The 18,694-nt window shown below is 38.7% G+C and overlaps 2 protein-coding genes across 2 annotated transcripts; one reads left to right on the top strand and one right to left on the bottom strand.

Annotated features, from left to right (window-relative positions):
• The first annotated feature begins 7,364 nt into the window (after positions 1-7,364).
• LOC121255896 (brain acid soluble protein 1) lies at positions 7,365-8,229 on the top strand. Its single transcript, XM_041156447.1, has 2 exons — positions 7,365-7,550; positions 7,666-8,229. Exons 1-2 carry the CDS (start codon positions 7,443-7,445, stop codon positions 8,023-8,025), a joined length of 468 nt encoding a protein of 155 aa, XP_041012381.1. The 5' UTR covers positions 7,365-7,442; the 3' UTR covers positions 8,026-8,229.
• Positions 8,230-9,357: 1,128 nt separating this feature from the next.
• LOC121254872 (UNC93-like protein 1) lies at positions 9,358-11,559 on the bottom strand. The gene is made up of 2 exons (XM_041155058.1): positions 10,176-11,559; positions 9,358-10,027 (listed from the first exon to the last, which is right to left on the bottom strand). The coding sequence occupies exons 1-2, from the start codon at positions 11,336-11,338 to the stop codon at positions 9,796-9,798; spliced, it is 1,395 nt and encodes a 464-aa protein (XP_041010992.1). The 5' UTR covers positions 11,339-11,559; the 3' UTR covers positions 9,358-9,795.
• Positions 11,560-18,694: the final 7,135 nt, after the last annotated feature.

Raw genomic sequence — 18,694 nt, 5'->3', positions numbered from 1 at the left:
TTGTGAATTTGACACGAACCCAATACAAAATTAATAGGTTTAGGTTAAAGGGTTTGACCTGTTTAGTTAAATGGGTTGGGTTACGGTTGTCAATGTTACAATCCAAACTCAATTCTTAAAGAGAAATAATCCTAGCATGCGACATATACAACTGCCATTTTTTTTTTCCACAAATACAGGTCTACATCAGGCAAACTTGTAACAAAATAATGAACCAACATGAAAGGGTTTGACCTGTTTATTTAAATGGGTTGGGTTATCATCGTCAATATTACAATCCAAACTCAATTTTTTAAGAGAAATAGCCCTAACATACTACATATACAACTGCCATTTTTTTCTTCACAAATACAAGTCTATATCATCAAGCAAACTTGTAACAAAATAATCAACCAACGGCACCAAACAATACAATATATGTACTTGCCTTCCACCTGGACAGGACAAAACAGGGGCGACTGATTGGCTGCTTCCTTGATTACCGTCTTCCAGGATTAGGGTTTCAGGATGAAGGAAAATGGACTGGGTAAGGGTTAGGTTTTAGGGTTTTGGGATGAAGGGAAATGGGCTTTCTTTCGATTAGGGTTAGGGTTAGGATTTTGGGATGAAGGGAAAGGGGCTGGGTTAGGGTTATTTCTCTTCCATTTCGTCTTTGAGGGAGAGAAACACAAAGAGGGAGGGAAATGGAAGGGAGGTTTTCGTCTTCGAGGGAGAACACTGAAAGGAAGGGAAATGGAAGGTATTCGTCTTCGAGGGAGAGACACAGAGAGGGAGGGATTTAGAGAGTCTCGACAATGGCAAAATCGTCTTCGAGTGAGGAAAAAAAATAGAGGGAAACTAAAGGAGGTAGGGTAGATTTGGGGCCATGTTGAAAAGGAAGCAATCACTTGAAATGGTGTGTTTCATTTTTATTTTTGGCCATGTCAAACCCGTTTGCGCCACGGCTGCATGAGGCAACTGTAGTAAGCGTTTTTGTTGCACTAATGAGTAAAATACATCATTTATCGTTCAAAAATAGATTCAGGACAATCTTCCATCCATATTCTCCCTTCTTGCATTAATAAAGTAAAGTACGAAATCGTCATTTGTTTGCCGTTGTACACTTGGAACAAGTGGTTGCTTTATTCGCCAATTCTACTGGTTTAAAAAATGTTTTAGGAAAAATTTATTTGATTCGCAAGATGATAAAATTATTTTTATTATAAAAATTAATGTATTTTCTAAAATTATGTTAATTTTTACGTTTATTTTTATGCAATTTGTTTGTAGTTGTACTTCTCTACTAGTTTTCATCATTCCAACTTGTCTAAAAAAGTGACAAAAAAAAGTTTGCCCATATTTTGAAGAATGACAATACTTATATAATGGGTTTAAAAAAAAAAAAACAGTGTGTTATACATTGTGCTTTTAAATAGCATAACTCCTATATAATTATTTTAAAATATTTTAAAAAATTATTTTTCTTAAAAAGGATGTTCTTATCTTAATTGCATCAGTATAGAATCTTGGCACAATTTAAACCCCACATAAGTATATGATGATGGTCATTCTAAGTAACTTCTCGATTAAAGAGTTAATTTATTGAACTGCTTAAAATGTATTCCATTATTCAATTTATTATCAATGACAAAAATCAAAATTAAAAAGTGACAAAAGTGAAACTCAATTGAGAACAAAAAACATATACTAAAGAAGACTTGAGGCGAGTAGGGGACGTCTAGCATATCGCTAGACAAAATAAATAAGTTAGATTAATTCATTCTCAATCTGTGAGTGCGGACTTTGCAAACCTGGGTCCTTTTTCTAGAGACGTGAGTCGTTAGCTACTTGACATTCCATTTGGTGGAGAAGAAGCGAGGCTAGGAGTCCGAGGCATCACTCGTTTGACATTTCGTTGTTGGAGATGACGTAATGTTGGGTAATCAAAGGATTAAACCCGCTCTCCACCAGGGGAGGGGTTGGGATGCCTTAGGCAAACCCCACCCTTTTGGTCCCTTGAGGAGGTAATTTGTTGGATGGCTAAAGAGCCAGTCTGCTCTTCCCCGTGATGAGAGTGGGTAAGTTGTCGAGCAGCCAAGAGACTGGACCCGCTCTTCCACATGAGGGGAGTTGGGCCGCCTGCCCACTTATCGATCCTCACGGGGAGGTAAATTGTCGAGCAATTTGAGACTGGACCCGCTCCCACCCGTTGACATTATAGGGAAGGTAAGTGTTCGATTAGGCCAGAGCTGATCCGGCTCTTCATCATGGCGAAGGTCGGGGTAAGTTGTCGAGTAACAGAGGGGCTGGACCCGCTCTCTATTACAGGAGGGACGAGATGGCCTTAAGGCGCATCTCGCATTTTCCTCCCGCAAGGAGGTAAGTTACTGGACAGTTTGAGATTGGACCTGCTTCCGCCTGTTAACACTCACGAGGAAGGTAGATGTTGGATAGTCGAGGGCTAGCCTGCTCTCTACCGCGAGAAGGATAAAGTAGCCTTAACCATAACTCATCCCTTTGGTGCCTTGAGGGGAGGTAAGTGTCCGACAGCTAAGCAACTAGTCCACTATTCACCGTGATGGGGGCAGGGTAAGTTGTTCGGGGAGCTGAAGAAGCTAGACCCACTCTCCCCACGAGGGTGGTTGGGTCGCCTGCCCACCCTTTAGCCCTCGTGGGGAGGTAAGTTGTCGGATAGTTCGAGATTGGACCCGCTCCCATCCGTTGACATCACAGGAAAGTTAAGTGTTGGGTCAGGCTGGTGTTGGTTCCACTCTTTATCATGGCGGAGGTCAGGGTAAGTTTTAAGGTAGTCGAAGGGCTGGACTCGCTCTCCATCATGGGAGGGACGAGACTTAAGCTATCTCGTCTTTTACCTCCTGCGAGGAGGTAAGTTATCGGGCAGTTTGAGACTAGACCCACTCCTGCCTATTGACGCTCACGAGGAAGGTAAGTGTTAGGCAGCCGAGCTGGCCTGCTCTCCACCACAAAAGGGATAAAACAGCCTTAGGTGTAACTCATCTCTTTGGTACCTTGCGAGGAGGTAAGTGTCGTCGATAGAGATTCGTTGATGGAGATACGTTGTGGAGATTATGTTGACGGAGATTATGCTGATGAAGGTTACATTGATGGAGATTATATTAGTGGATATTATGTTGATAGAGATTATGTTGATGGAGTAAGGAGTCGAGATAGGCGAGACACATTTTATCCCTATAAAGCCATACTCTCATTAATAGAATTTACACTATCAACATAGAAATATAAATTGCAAGTCATATGGCTCTTTCTTAGTAAAACTCCCGCAGATGCTCTACGTCTTGTGGGCATGGACCATGTGCACCCCGCCATCCTTTAGGTGCGTAACACATATGCGCCAGGACCTGTTCTCCTCGAATTTCTCCCACCCCTTGAGAGGTTGGCTTTTTTACTCTCTCCACACTTCTTTTCCATGACCTCCACCTCCATTCCCACTCTGGCCTCCGATAGGGAGGGTACCGCTGCCTCGGTTGCCAACCTGCTATCTTTCCTCTTTTAAGGAAAGGCAACCTTCGGTATTATGAGTGGTGGACCAGTGGTAGGTGCAATAGCGATGACCAGTGCTATTGTAGTTGTCTTCTTGGGCGGGTTGGCGATTGTCTTTCTGGATGGCGAGTGCCGGCCTGTCAAATCGAAGCCCCAAACCCTTCGTAGGGGCTTCTTCTCTCCTGTTGGTGCACGACCCTTTCTCCAGCTTCTTGCGAGCCTTGCCCATGGTTGGCGATTCCCTTTCCTTTCCGCATGTTCTAGCTCTTTCCTCCACGGCTCGATCAAGGCTCGAAGTGTGTCCTTGGCATTGATAAAGTTGTCAGCTTGATCCATAAATTCTCGCAGCATGGCAAGAGTTCCCCTTGCCAATTTTGCCATGAAACCAGATTAGGGCCACACTTCTCCCAAGGGCGCCGCCAAAGTTATCTTCTCGTCCTGGTTGTCCGTGGTCATTCGTTCTTTGTTGATCTTGAATAGATATGTCTTCAGACTCTCGTCTTCTCCTTGCTTGATGGTGAAAAGGTATGCCGTGGGGCGTCTTCTTCTCCGGCTCGCCATAAATTGTGTGAGGACATGCCGACCAGCTCCCCAAAGTTGTCTATGGACCTGGGTATCAAAGACCTAAACCATACTCTCGCCGGCCCCTTCAAGGTCAGGGGAAAGCCCTGCATGCCACTTCTCCCAGGAAACCATGCAGAGTCATGTGGACTCTGAAGGTTTCTAAGTGTTCAAAGGGATATCTAGTGCTATCGTATATGTCCATGAGGGGCACTCGAAACTTTGTTGGTAGGGGCACGACCATCACCTCCTCGCTATAATGTAGGCATGGATTGGTGAGCAATTGGTCTACTGATGACGATGCGCCCATCTTCCTCGCCATCTTTTCAGACTTCCTTTAAGGTTACATAGCTCGTCCTGCTCATACTGGAGGGATCTTCCTCGCCATCTCTTCGGATCCCACGTGCTCGTTGTTGCTTGGTTCTGCTTCATTTTATGGCTTGTTGGTGGTTACTTTGAGCATCTCGTACTCCTTTCAAAGGGTCTCCAGCTCCATAGTTAGTTTTCCTACCAGTTATTCCATTGCGGCGAGCCTTGCTTTCATATTTGTCGACTTTGCTTCTTCTTGACCCCGAATTATCTGAGAACGGGTTATCGTATGCATACGAAGGACACGTGAAGTCTATAAAGATCCCACAGACTGCACCACTATTAATGTCGTGTTTCACACGCCTTTAGGTTAAGTTTCAACAACTCAGGTCTTCGGTCTTTCACCTGCACACTTAAGCAAACACGAAGAATGGGGGGCTTTGGTAGTGGCCGGGGAGTCTTCGATACTAAAGTCAGTATATCTCCTTAGTATTTTGTGTGTAAACTTAGAGGAATTAGAAAAAGTTTTTTGTACGTGGGGATCGACTCTTATACTAGGTTTCCTGTGAGGACAGCTTATCCCTGACTTTGAGGGGCATTTGTCATTTCTACTGTTCATTTAGTTAGAATCATTTAATGCGGCGTGGCTTCTGGGACGGCGTCATTAATGCGGTGTGGAGTCCGGGGAGTGGCGCCATTAATGCGGTGTGGCTTATTGACTCACTTTACCCAAAAACGTTTCTTATTAAGCCTTTTCATGCCTGTTGTCAGGAGATCACGGGTTCTTCATATTTCCCGCCCACTTAGTTGTGCAAGTTTCCAATGGTAGTTTGTCATTGGGGCAGTGTCAGAGTGGCGAGTTTCATCTACCCTTACCGTCCACTTTTCCTACACATGAGTTGCTTCGTGAGTGGGTTTTACTCGCAAGCCAAGTACACTGCAGAGGCCCACTGACTTCTTTTAGAGAAAGGTCAATGGGCTTAAATGGGCTTGGCCGGATTCTCTTGCTTACTTCCCAAGTAGTCCCTACTAGGCTTGCTTTAAGAGCCGACAGGGAGAAAACCCCCCTTACACTGACTTTAATGAAAGCCACATATCGATAAATAAATATATATATATATATATATATATATATATATTTATGAAGTCTCGACTCGAGGCATTCCTAACATAATTTCCATATAGTAGACAGGAACCTATTGTGCAAGTAAAATGAGAGTTTCTGCAAAAAAGAGAACATCATGAGTGAAGAGGCCATTTCCATTTCCAGCGATGAACAATAATAAGGTGAGAACATCCAAAAATGGAGCTAAAAAATATTTCCAAACACCATCCGCATGCAACAGAACCTTCATAAAATATATATAAATATATATACATATACGCGTGTGGTTTTGGAGGATCCTTGAATACGGCAACAACATTTTGAAACAAGGGGAATGCCACATTTGAAGAGCATATAATTTAGATAAAAACTAGTATATAATTTGTTTACACACATGAATTTTTTTCGAAATAAATTTTCAAAATAGACTCGCTTTTCGCTTTGTTCTAAGCATCGTATTTTCCTTTACACCCTGAAAAATAAATAGTTTAATTTGATTTGTTAATTGGGTTGAGATTTTTAAAAAAACTTGAAGATAATTGAAAATGTTGCCGAGACTCGAGAGAATTGAAGATCTAATGTGAAAGCGATTAATTTGCGTTGAAAATTAAAATCCCCAAATCAAGTAGCAGATTTCAAATCCTAAATAGATTCGAGTTATAAAATTTAGATTGAGTTTGGACAGTGTGGTGATGTTAGATATTTTGTGAATTATAGTGAAAAAATAATAATAAAATATTAAATAATAGTGAATAATAATAATAAATAGTGAAAAGTAAATGAAAAGTAATGATAAAATAATAAATAGTAATAGAGCCTAAGCATTGCATTTAGTACCGTTTGAGATTGTGGTTGGAAAAATAATTTTTCACAATAAATCTTTGGCTCATTTGTTTTCGTAGATGAGATAAGATGAGTTGAGATTAAAGTTAAAAAGATGAACAAAATATTATTAGACTATATTTTTTAATATTATTTTTGTTTTGAAATTTGAAAAAGTTGAATTGTTTATTTTATTTTGTATTGGAAGTTAGAAAAGTTGTAATGATTAGATTAGATTAGATTATATGTTTTCTGAAAACAAACGAGACCTTAATTATAGAACTTTTTTGCAAATATTATTATTAAAAAATTGTTAACTGTTTGATAAATATGCACTTAAATCTTGTCATTATAAATCATAATAAACAGAAATACTTTCAATTTCAAATTTTTAATTTTTCATTTAATCATTACAAGTTTACAACTTTTCTAAACTTCTAAACAAAACACAAAAAATAATTCAACTTTTATTCAACTATTTCTCTATCATTTTCCAAAACTCCATAAAATATTATAACTCAAAATATTTCATTATTATTCATAAACTATTTCATTACTATTTATAGATAATCTCATTTTATCTTACCATCCAGACATGACCTAAAATGTTTGACAGTTTGTTTGAAGCAGCTTCGATATCAAATACGAAAATGGGTGATAGTATGGAGATTCCAGGTGTTTCCCTTTTTTTACCCGTCACCCCAGGGTATGTATTCAAATCTAGAAAGACAACCAATTCGCGACATTAGAGTTCCAAGTTTAGAGCAACCATCAGGCTAGTCTAGGCTGCCATCCAAGAATTCCGGATAACTGTCATAACTAACAACAAACAACAGTTACTCCATATCCATCACGAGAGGCCCAAAAAGCAAACTTCTGGCCGTCGGTATGAATAAGTCACACACAGACTTTTGGCCTATAATTTGCCAGCCTAACGAGCTCTTGCACAACCAAAAATAGCTCCTAAATATCTGCATCTTCTGGCTATATTACCCTCCCACCTCTCCCTTAGTCCTCCGCCTCAAACTCCCTCATTCATAAGCATATATATATATATATATATATATATATATATATATCCTATACTGGTCTTTCAGCAACCCAACTCCCCAACTCGCCCATCCTTCCCACAAAATTCAATAAAATGGGAGGCTGTGCGACTAAGCCCAGGGAGTCTGACATCCTTGCCGAGTCAATCCACACTGATGGTTGCGCCGCTCCCAAGAAGGATGACGGGGAGACTTCTGCTCAAGTATGCATTGCATGCATTCTGATCCCTCCAGACCATCTTGAGATTCATTGCAGAAGTACTTGATTATTTATGATGCTGTTTCCTTTTGTTTTGTTTTGCTGATTTGTGACTGCAGGGGACCGACAATGGGGTCGAGAGTCAGAGTGCAGCACCCTTGGTAGACATCTCCAAGGAGGAGAATGGAAACTTGTCCTCTGAACCGAAGACCATTGAAGCTGCACCAGTTTTGGTGGAGGCAGCTGAAGAGACTACCAAGACAACAACAGAGGACAAAGTTGAAGCCCCTGCTAATGAATCCAATGACAAAGTTGACAAAGTTGAAGCCCCTGCTAAAGAATCCAATGACAATAAAGTTGAGGCTGTTAAGGAGACCCAAGAGCCGGCAAAGGAGGAGCAAGCTGAGGCCAAGACTGAGAAATCAGATGCCACTCCAAGCTCAGGAGATAGAAGTGATGCACCTGTTGCAACTGCGTGATGACACTTCCAACTTAACAGAAACAATAAATCTAACTATAAGAGATTTATCATTGGAATGATACTTGTCTAATTTCAGTCTGGTTTATTGGGATTCATGTGAAGATCTGGAACAATTGTTAATTTATTTTTATTCCTCTGATATTTATATTTGGAGTTTTAATTTGTTGCTTTATAACACTAACCCATATATCCGGTTTTAGGAATCAAGAATGTTCTGCAAAATATTAGGACATTAACCATCATTCATTTCCTTCAAACCATTTTTCTTGGAACAGTAGACATTCTTAAAATGCTATCTTTTGAGGAGAACGAAAATAAAAGGTAGAAATTAATGAGAAAAAATAAAGCAAGAAAGAAAGATAGAAATGAGACGGAAAGAAATCTGTATTTGGACCTCTGAAATTCATCTTTCATATCATAGGTACAATTTTCATGAATATCTAGAGTAGAATATCACATTATTCTTTCACAACACAATTACCAAATCTTGTACAGTTTTGTTAGTGTAAATTGAAAGTGGATTCTGGTGAGACCCATTTTGGTCACCAAAACTTTTTACACCTGAAGATGTAGAAAATCTTGTGAGCAACACAAGGCACTCGCCAAGGTCTTTTGGACAAATTGGCAACACCTTGGTTTCTCACTAAGAGAACCAAGGATCGAATCCCCCTCCCCCATGTATCAAAAAAAAAAAAAAAAATCACAAGGCACTCAGATTCCATTATGACTCTAATCCTAAAGAAAATAAACTATGAAACTTCACTCAACATTTATATTTTCACAATCTAAGGATTTGTCAGCCACTTCAATCAAAGACTAAAACACACCAATTTCGGCATTCATAAACATGAGCAGTAAAGAGACCTTCCTGCGCTGTGTTCAAATACAGATTGTTGCATTAGCCCCACATCATCACAATTTAGTGCAGATGTCATAATTACCTTAATGAAATTATCACACTAGAGCTCCATAAGAACTATTTTCCCTTTAAGTCAGTCTCCTTCGTCCCTACCACTACCTCCAATAATGGTTGACGGTGGTAGTTTTGTCAATGCTATGCTATGGTCCACTATAATTTTACTGTGTCAAAAGGTAAATCATCAAATCCAAGAGTTTTCATGGTTCGGACGTGCGGCAGATTTGCTTAGTTCAATTGCCACTTCGGTCACCTCTTATCTGTACTGCCCCCATAGGTAACTTCAGAACTTAATTCAAAGCATTTAATTCCTTTCTCTGCCGCATATAGTCCTAAATTCTATACGATGCTCTTTAGTTCCCTGCTAGGCGACATTTCAAAAGAATCAAAACCACAACCTATGAAATAATAACATGAACAGAAAACTATGATATTTATGACATTGAGCAAGATAGTACTCCTTTTCCAATATCTCTCAGAACTCCCATGTGGAAACCATCTGAGTGAATCTCTATTAGAGTATCAGGCAAAACAATATAGGGAATCAGCTTGTATAAGATTACAAGGTAAAAAATGCTTTATCAAATCCGCTTTTTCTAAGGACACGAATTTAATGATATGGGGCCTAGCTTGGTGGTTATTAAGCTTGCATAAAGAGGAGCAACAACAACATATGGGGACAGACATTCTGCACAAAACATGAACTTCATTACCCTCATGAAAGATGATTAATGACAGTAAATAAATCGCATACAGCCTTCGATGAAATTTTCAAGCTCCCAAGATTTAGATCACTGTGGAGAACACAAGAACCATGATGGATTAAAGAATTCAGCCCCTCCACATCTTATGTCATTTATAGGCAGGGGTAGCTGGAGTAAGAGCAGCCTCCTTGGTAGTTTCCTCTTCTGCCTTGTTGTCATCGTTCACTGCCAACATGACAAGAACCCCCAATAATGGAATACCGACTGTAGTAAGGCCCCAATTCAAAATCAACTGGCCAATGAAGGATAGACCGTGTGCATCAGCTTGCCAAGCGGCTGCTGCCCCAGCACTCTGCACTCCCTTATAAAACCCAGCATACCTGCAATACAATGACACAAATTTCTGGAATAAAAAACAATTCTCAATACCTATACATATAGAAGGTCTAGAAACACATTTACTCTAATCCAAATGCACAACAACAATACAAACATGCACAGATTTAACAATAAAACAATAATCAATACCTGCTGAGGATTTCAGAATCGTTAGCCAAAGCTCCAATCACCCAGTAAACCATGCTCTGGAACATGGCATCCAGCAACCCATAACTGAAGTATAAGACGAATGGCCCCGCGAAATCGGCACCCGAGTCCTTGAAATCCAACTTCTCCGGCTTGTCACTGCGCGAGTAGCCGAGCTGGCTGGCAAGCCCACCAGCCCAAATAGCAGTCCCGAGAAGCGCAACCACTCCAATCCCAACATATCCCCTCATCCTCCTGCTCTGAAAGCTGAAATCCATTATGTATCCAATGCCAACCGAGCCCAACATCTGTGCCCCCCAGTAGAACACATTGTTAAACCCCCTAGTCCTCAAATTAAACATCACCCCATTCACGTTATTGAACTGATACGTGTAGAAAAAATTGCTGGCCAAAGCGGCAGGCACTATGAGCAGCATCTTCCAGTTCAAGAACAAAAAAAGAATCTCAAGCGCCTCGGTATTAACGTTGGAGTACTTGATATTAGTACAACGTGTCCCATCGTCACGAACCACCTTGCTCGGTGGCAAAATAGACAAAGAAAGAAGCGTCCCAGCTGACATAAAGGCCATGAAACCGATATATGTGCCATCGTTAACCGAAGCTGCCTCGGCACGGTTATAGTTGAGAATGAAAGGAATAAGGCCGCCGATTACACCACCCATGTTGAAGATACTCCAGAAGAGGGAGATATAGGTCCCTTTACGATGAATTGGGGGGTAAGAGGTCATGATAGCGCCCTGGGCGGCCCAGAGGAGGCCTGCGCCGACGCCCAAGAAAGCACCGGCGACAATAGCGAATTCCTGGCGCTCTTTGTGGTTGTAGTAGAGGAAAGAGCCGGCGTAGAGGACGTAGGTGGAGCAGCCGGTGACGAGGGTGAGGCGGGGACCGAGGATGTTGTAGATGCCGCCGCCGAGTACGCCGAAGACGGCGAAGGTGGTGTAGAGAGCGGTATTGGCGTTGTTGGCTGCGGTGGGGTCGACTTGGCCACCACCACCCATGCCGGAGAGGGCGTTGAACATGCCGGGGCAGCAGTAACAGACGAGGCCAATAAGGGAGACTTGGACGAAGGGAGAGTTGTACCTGAACATGGATTTGGCGGGTTGTTGCTGGGTGCTGAGCGACTCTTCATCTCCCTCGAAACCCATTGAATTGAGATTTCTTGGCCGAGTGGCTAGACTGCTCAGAGAGAGAGAGAGAGAGAGTTGGGGATCAGAGGCGGAGATTAAGGGATGAAAGGGAAGTGGTGAAGCTCTGAATTTAAGGGACTGGGAGAGGCATTCTGTCCCACTTCCTTCTCACATGACATGACAACTGTTTGATTAGGAAAATGAATACTAAAATCTTGTTCATTGTTCATAGAGCCTCTCTCTCTCTTTCTTCTTTTTTTTTCATTGGACATCAATGTTGTTAATTTTTAATTGAAGAAATTAAGAGATTGAGATTCTAACGATTCATTACAATGGTTACTCAGACGAGTTTCGTTTAGATTCGAAATTCACTTTAAATATTTTATTTTATTATTATAATTTTTTTAAATTTTAAAATAATAATAATATTAAAAATAATATTTTATTTAACTATTTCAAACTGAAAAGCTGGCCAAGAAAAATAAACAAATATGGCTGAGTGTATTCGAACACAATTTCGTGAGTTGCGGCGACGTTGTATTGGACGTGGAGTGGAATGTCATTCACGAAAAAGAGTAAATTTGTTTGTGCTCGATGGGGACGTATTTAGCTTTAGCTTTACACGCGCGCGCGCGCGCAAACGAAAATGACATTTTTTTTTTGAAATATTGTTTTTTAATTAGTAATTAAAGAAGTAATTTTAAATATATTAGTATATTTTTTATTTTTTAAAAATATTTAAATATATTAAAAAATTTTAAATAAAAAAATAAAAAAAATGATTAACAGTATAAACCAACGATATTACTTAGACAGCAGAGTAACCATTCTTTTTTATTATTATTATTGATAATAAGGAAGATCCATACCGGATTCGGGGCACGTGATTTTTTTTTTTTCTTTTTGAAACAGACGTGATTGTTTGTATGTATGGATACTCTTTTCTGTTATCTATATACAATTAAAGAGATTCAATAAATATTGTGTGATTCCTAAAAAATAAAATCCAATGATTTTTTTCACGCCTTAGGCAGTGTTTGGTATGTGGTATGGGACCCATTAAAGGTCCACCAATTAGACTTAAATAAACACAGAATTTGGGTCTGTTCAAGGATTCCTTTTTTTTTTCGGCTTGCTATTTTGGATCATCACTGCATGTAATTTTCATAGCTCTCATGCATAATTAAAAAAGTCTTCCAAGAAGAAAATGACAGCCTAATTACCGCCGGCCGGCCGGCCACAAAAGTCAAAACTGCATCCGTCACAAAACGGCAATATGTTCAATTGTTTTTAAAAGCAAAAAAAAAAAAAAAAAAAGAAGAAAAAAGATGTCTGTGTAGTTTTATGATGAATAAATTCTCAAAAACTCTTAAAAAAAAATGTGGCTCACCCACCTGCATGAAAACTTTTATGATAATTTTTGCATTTTCAAAGAAATTGTGTAAAATTAGAAATTTTACAAAATAAAATTTACATATTAACATGACTTAATATAATATATCAGATCTATTTTTTAATAAAAGAAAATTTTATAATATGACGAATTACATTAAACTACGTCAACATTTAAATTTTTCGTGTAAAATTTCTATATAGACTTAATATTTTTCTTATTATAATAATAATTATTATTATATTATAATAGTAAATTTTGTTACGAAATTATGCAAAAGTTATGAAGAATCATGATCGAGGAAAAGATTATTCTAACACTTGTTGTCAATTCTCTAATTCTCCGCTGACTTGCTGTCAATAGAATATATATTGTCTGTGCTCAGGGACGCGGACATAGTTCAGTCTGCCGAGGTAAGATGCACGTAGGAAAACAACATTAATAGTAACAACTAATTCAACCCGACAACAAGAAAATACAACTTAGCAAGACAAATCAGTTAAATATTATATTAGGAAGACCACATATAACATGAAAACCGTTGGAACAAAAAATGATCCCGTCCGTCCACTTGCAAAGATTTGGAGTATAATATAGATCAAAAGTTATTCAATTTGAAATGGGAGAATCTTAAGTATCAATTGAGGCAAAACAGAAAAACCTTTGATATATCCTTCATTGTATAAAAATATAACAAATAAAAATCCCTGCCCATAATATTAAAAAAAAAAAATACTCAAATTCGACTCATTTACAATATTAAGCAAACTACAAGTATCTAAAACATTAGAGCACTAAAATTGGATTATGCATATGCATATGCATCTATATATTTGCATAATATAACCTTAAATTGGGCTGTATTGGATTATGCACATCTAAAAATTTGCATAGTTATGAATAATATTTCTACAAATTTGAAGATGCATTGTTCACTCTCAAAATCTTATTTTATTACTTTTTTCGCTCTTCTCTCCCACTCTCTCTCTCTCCACCAACGGATAGAATTTTAGAAAAAAAATTCTAGTGGATGCTAAATGATAAAATTTGCAATGGTGCTAATTGTAAAATATAAAAAATAATAAGTAATTTTAGAAAAAAAAATAAATAATAATAATAATATTTTTTTATTATTTGGCTCAAAAATGTATGAATCGTGCTACAGAGCAGCCACTATAACTGTGCAGCACACATTGTACACACTATGTGGCTGCTTCTGGTCCCTTTTTTTTTTTTTAATTCTCTTTCCTCACTTTCTCTCTCTCCTCTGGCCCGATTCTCCCCCACGCCCGATTCTCCTTCAGCGCAGCCCTGTGCCGCTGTGCGCCGCCCAGCCTCATCGCCATCACTAGCGACTCCCCCTCACGCTGGCGACCAAGCCAGCTACCACCGATCTCCCCCACGCGTAGCTCTCTCTCTCTCCCCTGCGATAACCCAATTGAAATGGATTTCACCCATTTCTCTCCACTTGTGCCGCCGTACGCGGCCACCCAGGCCACCGCACCTCCACCACCTCACACTGGCGACCACCTCTTGTAGACCCAGCCACCATGAACCTCCATCTCCCTCTCCGTCGCACACACGCAAACTATCCATAAAATGGGTTTCACACGAGCTCGGGGTCACCGACGGCTCTATCGCCCCCATGCGTCGGTTCTAGCCTCACCGAGCACCTCTCCTAACCACTGCGACTCCTCCCTGAGCACCTCCTAGCTAGCCAAGCCGTCCACCTCTCTCTCGCTCTCCACCCAGCTCTCTCTCTCTCAGCCCGATTTGGATGATGTGTGGAAGATGTGTAGTTTGGATGATACCACATAGTGTGTACAAAAGTGACTGCTTCTGATAACGACTTTTTCCAAGATTTTTTCATAAAAAAATCAATATTAATACTCTAAGTAGAGGCAAAATAGAAAAACTTTTGATATATTTCCTTGTATAAAAATATAAAAAATAAAGATTCCCCGGCCCATAAATCATAATAGTGAAGAAAGTCAAGAAAAGTCATGAACAATATGATTATTTTAGTGGGTATGTGTAGTTTATTCCAAGAGTCCAATCATGAGGAGCCCAGTTGTTGCTTTCCGGCATGCAGTAGTCAGTACTGCTGATCATCAATTGCCTAGCTAGCAAGAAATTCTATATGCATTTAAAGATACATCTCATCTGTCGCATAAATGCCAAAGATTTCGTGTATCCCAGAAAATGCCAACTGGTAAATTACAATCACTCAATGCTCACAAATCTAGTTGACCCTTTTAATTTTCAAACAATATGGCTAAGTGCTGACACCAGATGGAGAGCATTGTTGGAGGATTGAAAAAAGAATTGAGTGATTGATTATCTAGTAGTTTTGATCTCATCCAGACAGCTCTCAGAATTCAAACTGTTATGATGCATTAATTAGTCTAGGGCTTGTTTGGAAATATAGATTCTTTCATCTCATATCAAAATTTTTTATCTCATTTCATTTTCAAACATCGTTTAAACATAACATTTTTTAATTTCAAATTTTCAACTTTATCATCTAATCATTATCTAATAATTATAACTTTCATAAACTTCCAAATATAACACAAAAAATTAATTTTTTCAAATCTCAAAATAAAAATAATATTAAAAATAAAAATTATAATATGACTAACAAATATGTCAACCAAATGCGCCCACTCATATATATATATATATATATATTCCTAATGGTTAAAGAAGTGACTATTAGTGAATTTGTATTTTTTTATTTTTTTTAATGGTTATGGATGTTTGAAAAATACTTAAAGAAAAAGAAAAGAAAAATGAAAAAACTCATTTGTACTAGCGTGCACATTTTGCAGACATATTTGGTAGGCACTCTAGCATTGTCATATTAAAAACGTATATTATAAAAAAATTTAATTTTATAATATTTTTATTCAACTTTTTCTCCATCATTAACTGAGTGGTATTTGTGCGGGTTTCATCATTTTGGGGGAGGGGGAGTGGAATTTCAATCTCACCTAGAGTAGAGGGAGGATTTTCATGGAAGAGAGGTTCATGTGAAAGATGCAAATTGGAGTGAATGTGAGATGCATCTAAGCTGTCGTGTAAACATAAAGGTGCAGAGGAAGAATAAGATGCAGAACAGGGGTTACCTAAAGATGATGCGGCAGTAGCGGAAACATCTTTTGGAACTGTGGTGGACGGCGATGGCAGCACTGGTTGTGGCAATGAAGACAACGGTAGAGGCACTTGCATGGATGGAGAGGAAAATAAAATGAAAGAATTAGGGCACTGATGCAAGGATGAAGGAGAGGCGTTTCCGAATGGCGTCACTGTCACTAAAACTTTTTCAGTTTTAGGATGAATGTCCAAGATGCTTGTGTCACCCATCAAGTAAGATACGTTCATGCACATTAGCAATCATTTTTTAAGGAGTTCCCATCATTGATTCTGGAAAAATGTAAACGCCGTTTTCACATGCACCTTTGAATAGGATCGCCCCCATTTTCTGATCATTCACAAGAAAATAAGAGGGGTAAAATTCAACATAGACATTATTCTGGGATGTAAAATGATACACATAAATTAAATTTTTGTTGATGGTTGGAACACAAAAAGTATCTTTCAAGATAAAAGTGCGTTTAGGCGAATGAAGGGCTAAAGAACCAATGTGTGAGACAGCCAAACCTGAACCATCACCAAGAACAACTTCATCAGTTTCATCATATTCAGAGTAAATAGACAAGTTTTGAAGATCACCAGTAATATTGTGAGATGCAATAGAATCAATAAGCCATTTTTGTTCAGTTGCCTTGGAAATGGCGGCACAATTTACAATGACTTTGTTTTGAGATAACTGACAAAATGTTTTGGCCGTGTGACCAATCTGATCACATATCTGACATTTGGGCTTAAAGGGCCGCTGATTGTTATTGGACTGACAGGATCCATGTTGAGAGCGACAACCTTGCCCATTATTTTGATTACGCCCATTTGATTTAGAGGAGTTCTTTGCAGAACCTCCAGCCGAACCAGGTTTCCATGTTGTATAGTTCGCGGTAGCTACCAGTTGCTGAGTTGTAGCATCTAACCTTCGCAGATAGTTGGCATGGTCGACGAGGAGGTCATAAGCCCCTCAAAAGCGAGTGAGTTCTCCTTTGCTCGAATTGGCGCTGCGATTTCGCGAAAATTAGAACCTAAACCATGCAAGACATACAAAGTTAGGTCATCATCAGAAATGGGATGATCAATAATGGCAATCTCATCTACCAAGGCCTTGACATCATGCAAATACTCAGTAATGGACCTATTTCCATGCTGAATTAAGGTAATCTCCTCTTTGAGCTGCATAGCCCTTGTCCGTGACCTACTTGCATACAGACATGTTAGTTTCTTCCATGCGTCATGTGATGTTTTAGCAGTAGCGATAAAAGGAGTTATAGTAGGAGAGGTAGAGGCTAGAATGGCGCTTAGAATAAGCTTGTCTTGCCGAACCCAATGGATCTTTTGTAAGGTTGAGACTAAATTGTTGTCCGGATTCGAACATTGAGAAATGCCAGTGACATAATCAAGTAGGTCATAAGCCTATGAGGAGAGCTTCAAATTGGGCTCTTCATTGAGGAAAAGTGGAGGGAGTGAGTTTTTCATTGATTTGAGCAGTGATATTGAGAGCAATGAGAGGGATTTCGGTGGAGGAAACATGATGGGTATTGGGATTCTGGGCATTTTGGGCTGAGGAAGATGACATGGTGAATATAGGAATTGAAGGCACGTTAGAGACTGACTCTTTTGATACCGTATAAAGAATTTCACTGCAAGTTTGAATAGAAAAATTTCCCACACTTTCATTCAGTAGTTGATACAAGTTATATACAAACATATCACAAAACTAATTTAGGAAATACATAAGAATCATGGCTGTGAATATACAATAGTTACAACATTATACAATAACTTCTAAATGTTCTGTATTGCAGAATTGAAGGCTTAAATCTTGATTTTGACTTTTGCTTGATTTTGGCAATCATCCTTTATTGGAATCATTCTTTTTCATTTCCATACCACAAATCTCCTGAATCTATTAAGAATGAACCATTTAATTCCAAGTCATCCACATTGGTCATCTCCATGCTAAAGGATAAACATGATGAAGATCTGCAACGAGATCAAGAATACTTTTAGTTTAGTCAGATATTTTTGGAGTTTGACAATTGTGATATCACTAGAGCTCATTTTGTTTCTCTCCAAAAGATGTACGTATTCAACCAAGCTTGCTTGAGAGGGCTCCTTTTAGGGCTACTCACCGCCTAGAGGATTCAACCAAATACATATATTTGATGTTGTATTGTTTCGCTTTTGAATGTTTCGTTTTTAAGGACATTTTCCATGATTATATAAGAAGGGGTGATAATATATGTAAACTCAACACGACCACAAAATGAAATAAGGAGATTTGGATTTGATATAAATGAGTTTAAGTTAAAATGGGTTGGCCAGATAAGACACGATTATTAACGGGTCAATTACGAGTCATCCCACAAAATCTACAATCAACCCGTATAACACGAATAAATTATTTTTTCAAATTTTATAAATATTTAGTCTTATATGTCTTTTTGTTGTTGTTGAGAACATATAATATTAATATTAGTATTTGACTACTTAATATCTCAAACTATTAAATTTGTTTGGTTAATATGTAAATTTATTTTCTTATATATTATTGGTTTGGATATTGATAACAAACGGGTTGAAGTGAGTTAATTGGCTGAAAAAGGCTAAATGAATTGTGTCCAGATTAACTCAATAAAAGTTAGTTACTGACTGGGTGAAGTGGGCGTGCTGTGTCACTCGTTATTTATATAGGTCGTATTAGACTTTTAGAATCTGAACCGTTTAATTAAATGGATCGTGTTCGATTGATCCATATACTCTAATACTCATGACTTGACATGGCACGAATATGATTCACGAACACAAATTGCTAGCTCTACGTACAGGTAAAC

This window comes from Juglans microcarpa x Juglans regia, chromosome 3D, assembly GCF_004785595.1.
Source record: "Juglans microcarpa x Juglans regia isolate MS1-56 chromosome 3D, Jm3101_v1.0, whole genome shotgun sequence".
NCBI classification, from domain to species: Eukaryota; Viridiplantae; Streptophyta; class Magnoliopsida; order Fagales; family Juglandaceae; genus Juglans; species Juglans microcarpa x Juglans regia.
The sequence above is the reverse complement of the archived record's forward strand: the minus strand, read 5'-3'. Positions and strand labels throughout refer to the sequence as shown.

Bases quoted from the DNA above. Each gene is read 5' to 3' on its own strand.
- LOC121255896 (XM_041156447.1), top strand. From the start codon at position 7,443: ATGGGAGGCTGTGCGACTAAGCCCAGGGAGTCTGACATCCTTGCCGAG. The intron at 7,551-7,665 runs GTATGCATTGCA...TTGTGACTGCAG, and splicing joins ACGGGGAGACTTCTGCTCAA to GGGACCGACAATGGGGTCGA.
- LOC121254872 (XM_041155058.1), bottom strand. From the start codon at position 11,338: ATGGGTTTCGAGGGAGATGAAGAGTCGCTCAGCACCCAGCAACAACCC. The intron at 10,028-10,175 runs GTATTGATTATT...ATTGTATTGCAG, and splicing joins GATTCTGAAATCCTCAGCAG to GTATGCTGGGTTTTATAAGG.